The sequence below is a fragment of the Apteryx mantelli genome, chromosome 21 (assembly GCF_036417845.1).
Source record: "Apteryx mantelli isolate bAptMan1 chromosome 21, bAptMan1.hap1, whole genome shotgun sequence".
Taxonomy (NCBI): Eukaryota; Metazoa; Chordata; class Aves; order Apterygiformes; family Apterygidae; genus Apteryx; species Apteryx mantelli.
Window position 1 is genome coordinate 7,305,550 of NC_089998.1, and position 18,042 is coordinate 7,323,591.

Below are 18,042 nucleotides of genomic sequence, written 5' to 3' on the forward strand. Positions count from 1 at the left end.
TACACTTGTCATGATTTTCTTTTATGTCTACAGCTGTGACTTTTATGAGTGGATAAGACCGAAAAGGCTAGGAGGACCCTGCTGATTATCCCCTGAAATAAGGGACTGAGATGAGTTTAGTGCACTGAAAACCCAGTGTAAGAACACTGGGGTCTGGAGAGGAGAGACTCTAGTAGAGTTCTGTGGCTGATCTTTTGAGCAGTTCACTGTTGTTGCTACTTTCTTGCAGAGGTATTTTTCATTAGTCTTCCCCTAGTTACAGGTCTCATCCAGGAAGCTGGTGAGGGAATGTTTCAGGGTGCTCTTCCTCTCTTGCCAGGTGAACTTGGCCTTTTCACAGCAGTCCTCTTATCTCGAATAGTGAGGCAATTTGAAATAGGGCTTTTTGGATTGAAACAGAGTTCTTGGATTGGTTAGCCTATTCAAGGACTAAAAGCAGCTGCCTTGTCAGAAGTTTTCTTTGCTCTCCCTCTCTGTGGGTCTCTTCTCATTGCATGAGACTATTATTTACCCCTAGCACTTTAATACAGAGCTAGCCCAAGCTCTCCTAAGTACCAAGGTAACTTCCACTGCAGTTGTGGCAGTCATCCCTGCAGGCAGGTGCATGCTAAGCTTGCTTAGTTCCAATAGAGGAAGGCTTGGATTATTAATTGAATGAGGAAAAGTGAGGATGCCACCTCTGCTGGGGTAAGAGCTGGACTGGGAAGCTCTTGGGCTCACTTTAGGCTCTCTCAGCTGTTGATCAGGTAGCATGATTGCAGTTACTTCTTTTGCAAGCCTGTCAGGCTCTAGTGGCTGAGGCCTTTGCCAGACCTTATCCCTTCAACCGTTCTATTGTTTTGTTTTGTTTTTACTCCAGTACATTACATTTTCATTTAAAAAATTGAATGTTACTCTATTGACTCCAATGACTATTTCTGACTCTTTGCTTCTGTTTAATTAGAATATGGGGAGTTCCTACACTGCAAAGGAAAGAAATTTACTGATTTTGAAGAGGTCCGTTTGGAGATTGAGGCTGAAACAGACCGTGTTACTGGCTCCAACAAAGGGATTTCTCCTGTGCCCATCAATCTCCGAGTCTACTCTCCCCATGGTGAGTCCTTATGCAGCATCTGAAGTCAGGAGGTAGGTGAGGCAGGTTGTTGCTTTGTTATGAAGCAAAGATGGAAAGAAGAGATGAAATGGGGAGTGTTTGGATTTCCCCCCCACACACACACACACTAATCTCTGTGTGCCTGGGCCATGCTGTACCAAACTGCCAGCCTTTGCCATGCTTCTGGAAGGGTTTTGTCTGCTACGTTCTAGTCTTTTGACTTTCTCCAGTTGAAGTATATGACTGCCAGCAAATGACCTCTCCCTGGAACAACTATCTTCAGAAACAACTTGCTCCTCAAAGGACAGCTCTGTTCAATCAACATGCGCTTTGCTGTAAAGAGCTGCTGTCTCCCCTCACTTTTTGATACTGCTTTACTGGGTACAAGAAATGCAACAAAAATGTCTATGGAAAAGGGAGAAGGGTGGCTTTCTTCAAGAGCGTTCGTCTTCTGTTGGCGTGGAAGTAAGCAATATTCTTTGCTTAGTTCTCTCTGGATAGTGCCCACATCATATGCCATTGATTTTCAGTGGAAGAATTCTGCTCTAACAATGGTCCCAGATTTGTCAGCTTTTTAAATGTGAACAGCTGCTTGGGTGTCATTTGTAAAGCAGCAGCTTGGTGCTACATCAGCAGTTGGCTGGGTAGGACTTGTGCATGACTTTTTCTCAATAAGATAATTAAACAATTATAGGGCTGCATGTTATAGTCCTTCAGGAGAAGGCCCAGCTGACTTTGACAGGACCACTGCTTGAATAAGGGGTGTGTGATTGAGCCCGTTAATCCTGGGAGTAGTCCGTAATGAGCGGAACCAACTCTCTTGATTCCCCCAATCTATGCTGTGGGGTGACAAGAGTTATGATCATCTCTTTTCCTTCAGTGTAGCATATAAGGAAGGACTTTGAGGACACAGAGTTCCCCTGATCAGTCTGAGAACAAGTGATTTAAAGGGAATGACAAGAGATAAGAAAATTGTAGCAACTCTGGACAATTGTGCTGTAGGACTCAGGCTGCAGGTATGATGCTGCTCACCAGCTGAGTCAATCTTGGTGTTCATTCAGTATAAACGCTGTCAAAAAAAAGTGTTGATAGTCCCCAGAGCCCCTCTTGTATCTGCTGTCCTTTATCATTACCTCCCAGATTTGCAACAGCCTTGTGGGATGTTACTAACCTCATTTTACAGATAAGAGAATGGACATGTGGAGAACTATGACCTTTCAGAGTCTTGCAGCAAGTCAAACAGCAGATCTTAAGACTGCTTGCTCTAGACTCTGTCCTTTGGAATTCTGATATCCATGTTCTGCCTTCTGGGTTCCACTTCTAGTCTCCAGACTGAACTAGTTGTTACTAAGCAGTAACAAAAAAGAACTAGAAAACTCTGCTTCTGAGTTGTGTGTGCAGCTGTCACGCCTATTGTGTGTTGGAGACATTACAGCTACAGGTATTCCTTAGACCTGAACAGTCCTACCTCAACTCTCACTTGTGTTTTCTCCTGTTGTTTCCTATGCCTAGTCCTGAACCTGACCTTGGTGGACCTACCAGGTATGACAAAAGTCCCGGTGGGGGACCAGCCCCCTGACATTGAGTTCCAGATCCGAGATATGCTCATGCAGTTTGTCACCAAAGAGAACTGCCTCATCCTGGCGGTATCCCCAGCCAACTCTGATCTGGCCAACTCTGATGCTCTGAAGATTGCAAAGGAGGTGGATCCTCAAGGTAAATCTGTCTCTTATTTTAGCATGATATTGCTAATTATTAAATAATAATATTTTAGCATGACATTGCCTCATTGTCAGAGGCCTGATTCTCCCTTTATCTTTTGGTTATGACTATCCCAGTAGCTGTGGGCTTCCATCTCCTGTCTGGGGTTGTATGTTCCCCAGCACACAATCTTCTGGGTGGTTGTGAGTGTCAGCAAGGCCTGCCATAATAATTTTTTTTTTTTTTTTTTTTTTGGTAATCTCTTCCTTTGCCCCTGCCCCATTCCCGAAGGGGTAGAAGACTTCCCTTTGTTCACTTCACCCATCCACAGTCTGCCTGGTGAATGTAATAAGTAAGCAGGAAACTTTACACTAAACTCCCTCTCTTCTGTGGCATAGCATACGGGCATTTCAGGAGGGCGTAACTGAGAACTGACCTCCATTATTTGGTTTGGTTTCATGGCCTCTTGGGCATGGTGGGAATCTCGCATGTTTGAGTCCAAGAGCCCATGAGTAGCCAAGTTGGGCAATGTGTAATATTTTCTCTGTTCAGAGAACTTACAGGAGCTATTTGTTGCTTGATCAAGTATGCTTGTGGGTTTTTCAATAGGGCAACGCACTATTGGAGTCATCACTAAACTGGATCTTATGGATGAAGGAACTGATGCACGAGATGTATTAGAAAATAAATTGCTTCCTCTTCGTAGAGGTATGGTTTCTCTTGCTTTGCTCATGATCTCCTGTCTCCATCCTCCCTGTGTAAAGAACCCTGGCTTCATCCCCTTCTTTTGATGTTCCTAGAACTTCTGCTATAACTTGTGGTTAAGCCATCTCTGTTCCAAGCCAAAATCAAGAAAAGTTGGGGGAAAGGGATGAGTCACACTGTTAATGGGAACTCTTCAGATATTTGAATCTTGATATGGAGTCCTAGCAGAAGCATAGCCTTATTCTTTGATAATCTTTACATTCTTTCCTCACTTCTTTGGGAAACAAAGTAATACATAAAATAATTCTCAGTTACATGGTCATATTCTTATTCTGCATACTAAGTACCAAACCTTGGTTTTTCAGAGGAAATTCTAGTTTTAAACTCTTCTAATTGTTTCCTAATAATTATCTGCCTTTGGAGTCTCCCTCTTACTGTGTTGCTATCTAACTTTCTCCTCAAGCTCGGACTCCCCTTTATGTTCTCATCCTTGCAGCCATCTGATCTCTAACCCCCTCTCTTCCAGGTTACATTGGTGTAGTCAACAGAAGTCAGAAGGACATTGATGGCAAGAAGGACATTCAGGCTGCTCTGGCTGCAGAGAGAAAATTTTTTCTCTCCCACCCAGCCTACAGACACATGGCTGATCGCATGGGAACCCCCTACCTGCAGAAAGTATTGAACCAGGTACTATCACCAGTTGGGAACTGCCACCTACTGTGTCACAAAACTGTGGCTAGCCTGGTCATCAGGGCTTCTCTGAGATGGAAAAATACTGAAAATCCTGCAGTTTTTGGTCAACAAGCTGATAAATATTTACAGTCCTCTGGAAAGAGGGCTCTCTCAATCCCTGTTTTGCCAGTGAGCCTTGTGAGGATTGGTTGACTCTTTTTTTCCTTCTCTGCATCATAAAAAGAGTTCCAGTGCCAGGTCTTATGAAATGTGCCTGACTGGGATAACACTGATATAGTGAAACACATTAAGGTCAATAATTGAGCTTACACTCTAAAGGCAAAGCACTGCTTTATTCTCTCAGTGGCACTGGTGCAAAATTAATAGTCAGTTCATAAAGTTCATCTGCATTTACACTAACAGAATGCAAGATTTTTCTGGTTTGCTTAAAAAATTCCCTTCTAAACCTCTAGTGGGTTCTGTGCCAAATGGTAAGCTGCAAAGATTGTTTTTTACATGTGAAATAAAATTGATACTGGTAGTAGTCATTTTTCTCTTCTATTAAGGCTGTTTTATCTCCTGTCTCATGCAATAGCAACTTATTGTTGCTTTCCTCTCTGCTCCCTTGAAATACTCCCTTAAATGGAGAAGAAGCATTCTGTTTTTGTTCCTGCCCTCTTAGTAACATTTGGAGTGTTCCATAGCTGTGCTCTGTGGAAGCCTTCTTTTTAGAGCCTTACCAGTAGCTTTGACTCCTTCCACCTTGCCTTGTCACTCTTACTGGTGACAATGGGCTTAACCACTACCCTCCAGTGTGCTGCAGTGAAGCTGCAGAGATGGGTGTCAGTGGTGTGCTAACTTGTGGACAGAATAGCCTTTACCCTGGTGTAAGTGGCAGAGGCTGATGATTGTAAGTAGAGTTTAATCCTGGGTTTGAGATGACAAGTTTGTATGAATGGGAGGCGTGGACTATCCTAGAAGGACAGACTTGAGGGTAAAATAGGCAGGAGTTGGGGAGGCAGGATTCACCCAGCTTATGACTAATATCTGTCCTGGGATAGACTTATTATTAGGAACACTCAAAGGAATTGAAAACAGAGTAATTGAAGAGCTTTCATCTTTCTGTTGAGGTAGCAAACTCTTCCCAGTAACCATATACAAGTTCATTATCTTCGTAAACCTTCTTCCTGTGCAGCAATTGACCAACCACATCCGTGACACCCTGCCAGGGCTGCGGAATAAGCTCCAGAGCCAGCTCCTCTCCATTGAGAAGGAGGTGGAGGAGTACAAGAACTTCCGCCCTGATGACCCTGCCCGCAAGACCAAAGCTCTGCTTCAGTAAGTGACCTCAACTGCATGCCCCTCCCTGGAGAAACTGCTTAGCCCTGTGTTCTGCTTCATTCTTTTTGTTTGCTTCAGGATGGTCCAGCAGTTTGCTGTGGACTTTGAGAAACGCATTGAAGGCTCTGGAGACCAAATTGATACCTATGAGCTGTCAGGAGGAGCTAGGATTAACCGCATCTTCCATGAGCGTTTTCCCTTTGAACTGGTGAAGGTATAACTGGCTGTTGAGATCCAATTTTTCTCTTTGCCTGCTGTCTATTACCTCTCTCTTCTGTCTGGCTTTTTACCTCTCTTGGCATCTTTCATCAGCTCTCTTCCCTTTAACTGACCACTATTTTTTTTTATTTTGTCTTTCCTTTTATCACCACCTTCTTCATTTCCTGTTGTCTTCCTTTGCTGGAGCCTTTTTACAGTGCTGACCTTTCCCTTAGCCCTTGTCCTTGTGACAGAACTTGAACCTTCTCCTCCTAATTAGATGAAAACATTTGTCTGGCTTAAATCCCCTAAATGCTAAATTAAATGTGCAGAGTAACTTCCTTTGACACGGACAATAGCAAAACAATGTCTGAATGTCCTTGCAGATACGGAGTGTCAGAGCTGTTTTCCAGACTGAATTGCACATAGTGCAGATGGTGCTGAAACCTGTACTTCCTTGATCATCAGCACCAGACTGGGCCTGAAGTTGCCCTAACGCATATGCATGAAGCAGGAAAGACGATGTAGGATATACCTGGGGATACATCTGTTTTTCTCTATCAGTGGCCTTGAGGTGGGAATGGTATAGAAACTCCTCTACTGTCATAACAGCTGAAGAGAATCTTTATGGAATGATAGTTTTCTTGGACAACAAAGTATACTAAATTGATAGGAAGACGTGATAGGGGAAAACTTTTTTTAGTGTCTGTTTGAACAGAATCAAGAGACACAACATTCCACTCTGTTTTGGATCTTCTGCATTTTTTTTGTTTCCTTTTTGCATTTAAATAAGATGAGACCTTGTTATTGAAGGCTCTAGCCTGCCTTGTATTGGATAATACATTTCTAAGGTCTTCATTGAAGAAGGGGGGCGGGAGAGAAGCTGCCAAGACCTTATGCTAAATTACAGGAGACAAACCAGCTTGTTTTAGAAAGCAATCTAGCAATTCAGTCTCATTCCTTTTGTCTCTAAGGAGACACCATGTTGTCCATGGGAGCTGCTGGGGCTTGGCACCTGTAAATACAGGCCCTTAGCTTTTCACATTTGTCCAGGATGTCCCCACTGGCAACAGAAGCCTTATGGCTGGACTCAATATCCAACTTTTGGGCCAGTATCTCGTCTGTCTCATGACAGTGGGTGCTCATGGCTTGGCATGGCTCCGTTCTCTGCAATGCGTGCTGTTGTATATCCTATTTGTGTGTGTGCGTGTGCAAATAGGAGGGTCAGACTGATTCTGATTAAAATTCTCTCTTGGTGCAGATGGAGTTTGATGAGAAGGAGCTGCGACGAGAGATTAGCTATGCCATCAAGAACATCCATGGTATAAGGCACGTATCAGGCACTAGGCAGACCACTGGCTGCATAGCCTTGTAAATACCTCTAGACCTTCCGAGTGGAGCTGAAGACTGCAGAGGTACGGTAGGTCAGCTGGAGGGGAAGGATTGCCTTCCCAGGCCCTCCAGCAGCTCGAGCAGCCTTGAAATTTGGAAGTAGGAACAATCATCCAAGTCAGTTGTGCTTTCTCTTTCCGTGTGAGAGTCACAGAAACCCAAAAGGTAAAACTGCCTTGGTGATCAGTTATTTTCCTGCTCCTCGTGTTTTGGTGTAAGAAAGGAGAGAGGGAGGGATGCAAGCCCCTACTTGCTACTTCATTTAGTTTTAAAAGTTTGTTTGCCCACTTCCCCCCCCATATTAACCAACATTCAAAATAATCCCCTGGTGCTGAGCACCTCAACTGCTACAGAGTTGAGGCAGCATTGGGGTGCCCAGTGCCAGGGTCCCAATGGCGCAGGTGGGAGCGAATCCCAGTGGCCGGCTAGCGAACACACCTGCATTCCCATCGGTGGAGGTTAACGGTCAGAAAGCGCAGCCTCAAGACCCGCCGCTCCCAGGAAGGCAGCTGGAGCCTGGCGCCTCTCAGTGCCCTTCCTGCAGGCTGGGATGCAGGCAGATACTGACCTACATTTATTTTCACTTTTTTTTTTTTTTTTTTTTTTTTGCTTAGTCACTAGCTGAGTTTGAGAGAGGGGATCAAATGTGTTAGTGTTCAAATCATTGAGAAAAGGCCTCTCACCTGCTGCACAACTCCGAGGTAAAATACGCTGTGGAGGGGGTCGGCCCCTCGTTGCCCTCAGGCCTGGTGCCAATGGCAAAATGGCGGCTGAAGTGAAATGACGGCCTGGCGCCAGCAGCAAAATGGCGGCTGAGGTGAAAAGGCAGCCTGGCGCTGGTGTCCAGCGGGAGGATGATTCTGCCCACAGTGCCTCTATCTTGGGAGGTGCTGAGCACCCTCCCTTTTCAAAGGACTTTGTTCAGGGCTCGTGCGAGGGGTGTGAGGCCCCCTCAGCCCCGCGTGCTGGGTTTCAGCGATGGCGGTGCCTGCTCTAAGATGTGTATGTAATGCTGTGACGTTCTCCTTGCCCCCTCTCCCCCTCCTGCCTTGTCTCGCCCCCCACCCTGGGTGTTTAGAACCGGTCTCTTCACGCCCGACATGGCCTTTGAGACCATTGTGAAAAAGCAGGTGAAGAAGATTAAAGAGCCTTGCCTGAAATGCGTGGACATGGTCATTTCGGAGTTAATCAATACCGTTAGACAGTGCACCAAGAAGGTAACCGGAGGCAGCATGGAGCTGACCTGTTCCCACTGCTCGCTGGCTGCGGCGCAGCACTGCGGCCCGGGCAGGGCCTTGCCTGCAGTGAAACTCGGTGTTTCTAACCACCTCCTCAGCATGACTAGACCTGAGTGGTACCAGCCCGGGGCGATCCAGCCAACAAGCCAAACAGAAAAGGAAGCGCTGCGGGACGTGGGCTGTGGCCTGGCTCTCCTGCGGCGTTAGAGCCGAGGGGATGCTGGAAATGTCCCTCCTGCCCCCTCCTGCTCTGTGGCATGACTCCCGATTCCTTCCAAAGCCAGGGTTATTTCTTCTTATGGAGCTATGTTTGACTTTAAATTTAGTTTCTGGCTTTGTTTTCCAAGCCAGAAGCATGGGATTTAAATTTTGCCCCTCCGTGCTTGTAAAAGCCAGGGTGGGTTAATCCTGAGCTAGCCTTCAATGTCAGTGCTGGGTGTACGGAGCTGAATGTTGTAGGCCACAGTGGTTACGGCTGCGGGTTGTGTTGCAGGGAAACATTCCTGTGGTGTTTGGCTTGGTTTCTGGTTGGCTTGGTCCATATCCTGTTCTGGAAGAGTGGCGCATGGCTGAGAAGAAGCAAGTTAGAAACATCCATCCACCTCTGGGCTCCTCTTGCCCCCTCTGAGAGAGGGAGGGCTTTGGGCTGTGCCCTCTGGGACCCATACTGGGCTTCAGCGGAGCTGTGGGGGGAACCTGCCATAACTCTGCTCTCTGGATATGGCAGCCTGTTTCTGCAGCTGGGCTTGGGCTGGGGTTGAAAAGTGGCAGGAGATGGATGGGAAAACACCTGCTGTTCCTCTCAGCCATGGCTTGCTGCTTCAGACAGGGACAGATACTGGTGAAAAGGCACCTGAGTTAGGAGGTAGCATGGGCACCACAGACTGGAATCACCACTGGCTTTTCAGGTGCAGGTAAATGGGCATTGCAGGAGGCGCCTGGGGAGTCTGATGTCTTGCCTTTGCAAAGGGAAAGAGGTGCCCAAGTGTTGACACTCAGGTGTTTCTGCAAGCGACAGCAGCTCTTGAGGCCAGGAGCCTCTGCAGAAGGGCTCAGGTGTGCAGACACATGCTTTGCCCCCCAGGACAGACTGGGAAAGCAAAGTGGCTGCAGTGAGAGATTGCTCAGGTTTCTAGAGTGCTGGAGGAGCTTCCTTTTTCTGTCCTGCTGTCCTCTTTTGGGGTGTGTGACTGTGGGAAGCACCCAGAAAATTGCCATTAGAGCCTGGCGACAGGTAAGCACTGGCCCTCGGGCTGCCAAGTATCCAGAGTCGCCTGCTAATGGGATCAGGAGGGCCTTCCTTTTTCATGCCCTCTGCAGTTTCTCTTGGTTTGTTCACCATCCATCAGTTGCTATCCAAAAATCTCCCATTCATTCTGTCTCCCTCTGCTCCCTTTCCTCCATTTTCAGCTTTTCTTCGTCTTTTCTTTCTTTGCTCCCTTTTTCCCCTGATAAAAATTTCACTAGTGAAGAGACTGTTTGCTCTGACAGCAGTGGGTTCCTCAGGTCACCAGGTGACAAGTGCAGACAGGTGGGACACAAGGGAGGAGAAGGGCCAGGGCAGAAAAGGTCACAGATGCAGGATTAAGACACTCCCTTTCTTGTTTGGGTCCCATTGCTGGGAATATGATCACTGATTTCAGTGCTGGTTGTTCTGTGTGTGTGCCAGGAGTCACGGTTACTGTTTGTTTCTTCAGAAACAAAATGATACTGTCACTCGGGTGGCCTTCAGATGCTTGAAGGGACTGGTTTCTGTGCCGGGCTCCCTCTGAGCGTGCCCCACTCCCAGGGCCAGGTAGTAAAGGAAATAGTAACTGAGTTTGTATTGAGGTTAGCTGGCTGGCTGGATGAGTAGGAAATGGTTTTGAGTCAGAGGGTGTGAAAGTAACTCTGCAAATGCCCTCGCTTTGCTCAAAAGGGGCTTTGGCGACTTGAGAGAGGCCTTTGGGTGAAGCTGAATCCTATCACATATCCTGACACTCTTGCTTTAATGACAGATTAGTTGCCAGTCCCATAGTACGTGTTGGAGAGCATTTTAATAGAGCAGTGGGGCTTGGTGTCTTGCGGATGCTATCCGGAAATGTGCAAGATGGTAAGGTGAATGAGCAAATATTTGATATAAACAAAATGGTGATTGTTTTCAGCTGTAGGCACCCCAGATTTAACTATTAACCCTACCTTGCAGGGTGTTCTCCTTATGTTAAACGGACAACGCTCCCTTGAAAGCACTAATACATCATACTAAAAGCAGTGTCTGAGACTGTGTTACAAAGAGCACCCTAGCAGAAGCTTTAGAGAGTTAAAGATGTGCTGAAAAACTTGTGTGCAGTAATAGCCTTGAATTTGATTAATCTTGTCCATATTTCAATAGCTTCAGTTTCTGTGGACTTTCTCCTTTTTATTAGTGGAACCACTGAAAATACAGGCCACTTATACTAATTTCCACCAATACTGCATTTCCTTAAAAACCTTGACTGGCCTGTATCAGTCTGGTGCTACAGGTTAGCTAGGGCAAAATTGATGTTTTGTACAGGTATGGATGCCTTGTCTGCATTTTCGTAAATACTGCGTGCATCTGATTAGTCTTATTGAGGAAGTTGCTATTGCAGGGAAGGTGAGTGAGACAAAAGATGCTCCATAAATAGAGCAGTTTGTCTGAACCCCTGCAACCAAGCAAGGCATGCATTCAGATCGGCTTTCCTGCTGCCAAAACCAGACGCAAGTGACAGACCTTTGCAAGCCTTAACTTGGCTCCTGTTCAGGCCTCCTGCAGCTGGAATAAGGAAAGCGGAAGGGGATAACCATGGTGGGAAGGGGGAATGCCTGAGACAAAGGGAAAGGAGACATGGTGGGTCTCTAGGAAAAGAGTCAGTGGCCCACTGTGGTAAGCAGATTTACCTTAAAATGCAAAGAAGCATTATTCAGTAAAACATCACTTGCTCCTTGGGGGTTTCCATTCATTCATCTTGTTCTTGACAGCTCACCATTTCACCAGCCCAGCTGCTCCTTCTTCCTTCCCCTCTGCTGCTTCCATCTGCCTGTAGACTCTCCCGATACTTGGCAGTGCACAGGCCCCATAGCAATGCTCACCTGGTTCGATGAACTGATGGAGTGAACCAAAATCTCACTTTTCATTTTGCCTTGTGTTTTCTCTCTTTTCCCTTTTCCTTCCTCCTCTTTCCTCCTCTTTCCTGCTCCTCCTCTGCTTCGCTCTTTTCTTCCTCGTTGCTTCCTCCCACCCTGCCCTTGCCATGCAGAACGGGTCTCTTCACGCCTGACCTCGCTTTTGAAGCCATAGTGAAAAAGCAGGTGCAGAAGTTGAAGGAGCCGAGTCTGAAGTGTGTGGATATGGTAGTGAGTGAGCTCACATCCACCATCAGAAAGTGTAGCGAAAAGGTAAAGAAACCAAAAATGCAAAGAAAGGACAACGCCCCCTCCTTCCCACACACACTCACACTATTTTCTCACATGCACTGCAGGAACTCCAACAAACTAGTTAGAGCAAATAGCTATAAAGATGCATCTAAAGGAGAGCAGCAATCTGTAGGCACTGGAGCAGTTACAATTAAAAGCAGGCCAAGAAAAGTGGGTATTAGCTCATGGGCTCTTTAGCCAAGTAGTGAGCTGGATCCAGTGGATTGCTTTGCATCCTGCCCTCTTCCTCTGCCTAGGTCAGTGGCATTCAGCTCAGTGTGGATTAAACCCCATCGCAAGCTGTTTGCTGTGCCACTGCCTGCACATCTGGAACCTTTCATTTGTTTTTGCAGTGGCCCCCTTAGAAATCCAGATACCCTAGGAAATGGTAAAAAGCCAGAAATAGATTACATCCCCCCCAGCATGAGCAGTCTGCAGGCTTCTGCTCTGTCTGCAGAGCTATGTTAAACAGTGTCATGTACAACGCAGCAATCGGTTGAAAGTTTGAGGTGCAAAATGTTCTGCCAAAGGTAGTTGGTGTCAGAAAGACCACTGTCCCTTGCACCCTCTGCATCATTCTCCTGCTGGTCTCTCGCTCCATGGACTATGCTTGCTGCGAGGTAGTGTGGAGGCTCTTGCTTGTATGCTGTAAACCAACAGAGGTGAAGCCTTAGGCTAGCAGAGGGCAGCTGTAGGTAGAGAGGGAAAAACTGCCTCTGAGTGAAATGGAGGGTGTTAAATGAATGCTGCTCAGAGGTTGGGGCAAGAGTGGGTTTGTTTCCCAGGCTAGTTTCCTCCAGGAGAGGGCACCACCTGCCTCCTGAAAATAAAGGAAACGTGGCAATTATTTTGTGTTAAATTTACCAGTGAGGGGCCAGAAACCCATCCATGGCAAAACAGTAGTGGGTTCTTCTGGAAACTGAGATGGAAAGGGCTGTTCTGCTATGTATTTTAAGACTTAAATTGCAATCCCCTTCTGCAGATTTGGATCAAGGTTCACTGACATAATCCTAAATTGGGAAGGAAGGGAAGATCGGAACTGATTTGAGTTCAGAGCGAAGGCGAGAGCTGAACTAATGAGGTCTAGTTGTACTTACAATGCAGAGCTCATCTCCCGCCCCTGTTACAGAGACAACTCTAACAAGCCCTGAGCACTGCCCAATCTATTTCTTGCTGTGTCCTGCTGTTGCCAGATCACTGTGGCAATGCAGAACTCCTCTCCAGACTGTTTCTTTTGTGGGTTTTTTGATGTCAGTGGCTTTGATTTTTGTTTACACTGTTTTTCTGCATCTGGCTGGAGATGTCTGCTGTGGGTGGGGAGAGGTGGGAGGGGAGAAGGATCATGAAAACCCTGAGGATGTTGAATTTCAGTTGCTTTTTTGGACCACCTTATTAGATGTGCTGGACACTCACTTGCTCTCCATGGATTTTTAATGCATGACATGGTAGAGGACCTGGCGGGGATATTTCAGGGTGATGCAAGCAAGATGTCCTGCAAGGAAGCTGATGGTAGCAGTGATGTTTTTAGGAGACTAATGGCTGTAATAAAAGCCCGAGAGGCCAGGGGGGCAGATGTTAAATACAGATGAGAAATAAATACCTGAATGAAGCCAACCGGCAATAGTATTAGAAAATAAAAGGGAGGCTCCAGCAATGCTTGAAGTCAAAAGTCTACGTGTGTTGAGAGAAGGTTAATCTTGCCTGTATCTCCCTCTGAAAGAGGGTAGAAGGTCAGGAGATATCTGAAAGTGCCATAGGCCACTTAGCAGCCAGTCTGCAAGATATGTTCTAATGGCCTAAAGCAAAGGGGACCAGCTGCGTAGGGGCACTCGCTGGTATGCAGTATTTGTTACCTTGCCTGTCCCAGCCTCAACTGCCTGACCTGGACAAGAGCATGTGCTGTTTGGGGAAGCATTTGGAAAAGGCTGCTCAGGAACTGATACTAACAGTAAGGCAGTTACAGCCTCCCTGTTGTGTTGTGGACTGATGCTGTCTTTTGGGTGACAGACCTTTGAGCTTGCTGAAGATCCTGTAAGGCTTCTTGAAGACAGACAGCTTGGGCTGGCACCTCTTGAATTAGCTTAATGGCCTTTGTTGCTGTCCTAAAGTATTGTGTGTTCTTGTTGTTGTATGCTGTCACAATTATTTCATTTCACCCAAGTTGGTGAAGGGATCTTTGTACATGCAGTTGGTAAAGCTGCATGGATGGAATAATAAGGGGTTATGAATAAAGAACATGGAGTCAAATCCATCTGTTCTTGAGTGCTGCAGAAGTACAGCTTCCCTCTGTGCAAAGAGACTTGCGGTTTACTATCTCTTGACTTTTAGACAAAGTTGAGGGCTAAAGAGAAGAAAGCCATTAACAGCTGTTTTGCCTGGCCTGCTGCTGAACTTCTTGCAGTTGGTTAAATGGAGAGTAGCTTTGAAATACAGAGAGATGGTGTAAGTATGTGGACACTTGCATTCAGGAAGATAGCGTTGTAGCTAGTGCTGTTCCAAAAGCGGGAACCTTCTGTGCCAGGCTGCACTGCAGCATCTCACTAGTGCAGAAAGGTGTCACAGCTCAGCATCCTTTCCACTAGAGGTAGAGATCTTCAGTGTGCTTGCAGGGACTCCTGGAATTTGCAAAAGGGGGATCTAAGGAGCATTGGGATGAATTGTTTTTCAAAGAGGGCCAGGAGCTTGTATTGATTGAACAGGAAAGTGCAGCTGAAACAGGACTAAAAACCCACTTGAGCTGGTAAATGATCCCAGCTGGCAGACTTAGCCTTTTGAAGGGTCACCTGCTCTCCTGTCTTTCAGAGTCATGGCATTTCTGGGTGCTGTTTGTACTGCTGGTGTTAACTCCCTGCCCCTCTGTGCCCTCTTGCATGTTGCCTGGTGGATGTGACATCTTGTGGCTGGTGTCTGTGTCCTTTTCCCTTATCCACCCTTGCTTCTATGCATGCTTGGGGTTGGAAGATCCTGCACGGGGATCGATGCTGTCAATTTATTTTGCACATAATTTGCTGAATGACCTGGGTTCCGAATAAACTGCAACTCATTTTGCACCCTTTGTTTGCCTTTGGGTTGTTTGGGGTGGGGGGGATAGGGGTGGTGTGTATATGTGTATATATATATGTATTTCTTTTTCTTTTTTTTTTTTTTTTGGAAGCAAAGAAGCTGAGACTTGCTTAGAGGTTTTCCGACTTCCTGTTTTTGTCTGTTTGACATAACTTGCCCATCTATCCTTTGCCAACCCCCCAAAGGAAACAGGAAGCTTTTGCCTGTGTGTCTCTGAAGCAACCAGCTGCCTGAACCATAAAGATCATGGAGAACACCTCGTTTGCCCTTTCAAGACAAGGTGGTGGTGGGGAGAGCTAATTTCCACTCATTTTTTCCCTGTCTCTAGGGTCACTGGCATTCAGACAGACATCGCATTTGAAAATAGGCAATATAAAAGTTAGTTCTCAACTTGAGTTTCAGGTTACTGCAACTGCCCTGACTCTTAAGAGTGTTAAGAGGGTCTGAGAGTGTTTGTAGTCAGAAGTTAGGAAAATTGTTGCCCGAGATAGTGTAAAATCTGGCTTCCAGCAGTGATGCTGCGTTCCTTGAGCCAGTTTCTTCTAGAGTGTTGCAGCTGCTTATGTATATGGAGCAAAAGGCTGGATGAGTTAAAGAAGCAGCTCTCGTGTAAACTGCAGAAACAAACTCATGCAATACAGGTCAGAGGCAAATGAGATTTTTAAATATACCCTGTGAGGGGGTATAATGGAATGATACTAGGAAATGATGTTTGCCACTGTAGTCAAACTGAAGGTGATTGGAAACAATGGAGGAAATGATTTCGCAGAGGATAGGAAAAGAGGCAGGAAAAAAAGACTAGATCCTGCAGCTGGAGAATTAATTTTATTTCTGAGTCTAGGTGTGACCTGAGAAAGCTTTCAGGTGCTGTCACTGAAATTGCTGGAGGCTTATGAATTGCATTCTCTGCTAGGCTTCAGTAAGATGGTGTCATGCGCTGTTGTAAAGAGTAGAGAGGGGTTTACTTTATCATGCAGCTTGGTAAGCATAGTTTCACAGACGAAGGGCCTTAACTATTACTATTGCTAAGGTCTTCAGATGGTACTGCACCAGTCATGGCAAAGAGCTGAATGTACTTAAATGAGAAATAATCCTGACTCAGAAAACATGGGACTTGCATTAAACAACTGATTTTTTTTTTTTCCAGTCATTGACCTGAATGCTGGAGTAACCTCCTACTGGTAGCTGAGATTTGGCAGTGAAGCCTGATCCTATTGAAGACAATGGCCAAAGTCCTTTAGATCTTAGCCAGATCAAGTGTCCCTGTCATACTACTGCTCTGCTCTGAGGCAGGTGTTGTGTGAATGCCAGAGGACTTTAAGGGTGCTCATTTTGAAAGAGGTTTCTCTTATATGATCTCTATGGATATTTTCTCTTGAACCAGACAATAATGTCTTTCTACTTCCTTCTCAGTGTGCTCAGGAATGAATCTTCCCTACACCCCCCTCACTCCATAATGTGGGAAAAAGTGTGGTGTAGGCGTGATATGAACTTAGGCCCCAACTGTGTGATCCTGCCCCAACACAGGCAGAGAGCAGGTAGAAGCAGTGTCCTGATGCCCAGAGCACGATGGTCCTTGGAGACCAGCCCCCTCGAGCTGGTCAGAGCCTCTGTCTCTGCTTGCGGGTGTCAACAAAGAGGGCTGGATGCTTTATCATAGTGTCTCAGCAAATGAGGGGTGAAATCCACTTCTCCTCCCAGGGAGACTTCCTATAGGATTCAGCAGGCTGTAGCAACAGGGTCATTCACCTACTTAGCCAGTGAGATGCTGAACTTCTAGAGAAATGGCTCAGTTTAGTGGGAAAAACCCAACAGACAACCACTGTGTTCACATGTGGGGTTTGAGACAAGCCTTGTACTAGGAAGAGTGTGGTGGGTTTGGAGCAGGTCTCCCATGAGACAGAACAGTTGCTCTAAGAGTGAAAAGGGCTTTTCTCTGAAGCTCAGAGCAAAAGGGAATGAGAGCCTTGCCCCAACAGACCCCAAGGAACTTGGAAAATCTGTCTGCAAGTCCAGCCTTCCAGAACTTTAAAATGTCTGATTGCAGGGTGTATGTGTGCACGCTTACATGCAGGGGGCTGTTCCCCCCTTTATGCCTCCCTTTCCCATGTGCACGTGTGCTCTCTCTCCTGCAGCTCAGCCAGTACCCTCACCTGCGCGAGGAGATGGAGAGGATTGTTACTACCCACATCCGCGAGAGAGAGGGCAGGACCAAGGATCAGGTAGGGGCTCAGGAGCATGTGAGAGGGGGGTGGGTGGGTAGGTGGGGAGGGGGGTGGGCAGCCTTTGAGGGGACACTCTGGGCTAGAGAGAGGCCTCTCCAAGTTTGGATTTGGAGCTGAGCTCTGAGCCCGGGGCCTCCAGCTGATCAGATGAACAATGTACAGGGCTCTTTTTGCCCCGGACTATTCTCAGTGTCAGTCACTGGTGTTTTACCTGCTCTGTCTGTGCCTCTGTTTGGCAGGTCATGCTTCTAATAGACATCGAGCTGGCTTACATGAACACAAACCATGAGGATTTCATTGGCTTTGCCAAGTAAGCACCGATATCCTACTGCCTCCTCTCCTCTATGTGTGTTCCCTGTGGCCCTGCCCTATAGCTGCTCCAGTAAATGGGTTGCAGAGGCCCTGGTGCAGATACTGTGATCCCAACATACAGCTCAGTCTCAGTGTTGCTCCTCTCTTCAGTGGCTCCATATCGCAAAGCTACTTAGATCATTTGCTGGTGGGGAACAGAGAGGGATGCTCGAAAGATGTAGGGTTGTGTCGGGGGGAAAAAGGCAAAAACTGTGGAGGGTTAGTGGCCCAGGTGTGGTTCAGGTGGGAGTGAGAAGATCAGGCCAGGCTGAGAGAGCAGATGGAGATAAATGGGGTTATCATGGCTTGGAAGCCAGTGGTGAGGAGCATGAACTCACCGTAGCAGCTCTCTGGTGGGAGCAGGATTCAGGTGGTCAAGGAGAGCCTGAGGGGTTTTGAATGTCTCTGCTGTTGTTTGCAGTGCTCAGCAGAGGAGCAGCCAGATGAGCAAGAAGAAGGCAGCTGGCAACCAGGTAGGCCAAGTTTCATCTCATTCACTGCTGCAAGGAGGAAGGATGTATTTTCTACCTGGAAGCTACCAGGTGGACAAGCGCTGAGCTGGATGCAGCAGTGCTCTAATTTTTTACTCAACCTCTATTTATACCTGGAAGATAGCATTTTGGGCTGACTGTGGTCAGGAAGAGCTGAG

General features: G+C 46.7%; 1 protein-coding gene across 10 annotated transcripts in view; it reads left to right on the forward strand.

Moving 5' to 3' along the window:
• The window catches only part of DNM1 (dynamin 1), a 73,641-nt gene that overhangs the window by 26,859 nt on the left and 28,740 nt on the right, over positions 1–18,042 (forward strand). For all 10 annotated transcript variants that reach the window (XR_010886124.1, XR_010886125.1, XR_010886122.1 and 7 more), the window contains exons 3-13: positions 944–1,093; positions 2,606–2,809; positions 3,404–3,502; positions 4,026–4,186; positions 5,367–5,509; positions 5,591–5,726; positions 6,972–7,039; positions 8,181–8,319; positions 16,953–17,039; positions 17,282–17,352; positions 17,815–17,866. Coding sequence is in view for 5 of the 10 variants with exons in the window: in XM_067308887.1 (XP_067164988.1) it covers positions 944–1,093; positions 2,606–2,809; positions 3,404–3,502; positions 4,026–4,186; positions 5,367–5,509; positions 5,591–5,726; positions 6,972–7,039; positions 8,181–8,319; positions 16,953–17,039; positions 17,282–17,352; positions 17,815–17,866 (1,310 nt within the window). In the remaining 5 variants the exon portion in view is untranslated. The remainder of the gene's footprint in view (positions 1–943; positions 1,094–2,605; positions 2,810–3,403; positions 3,503–4,025; positions 4,187–5,366; positions 5,510–5,590; positions 5,727–6,971; positions 7,040–8,180; positions 8,320–16,952; positions 17,040–17,281; positions 17,353–17,814; positions 17,867–18,042) is intronic.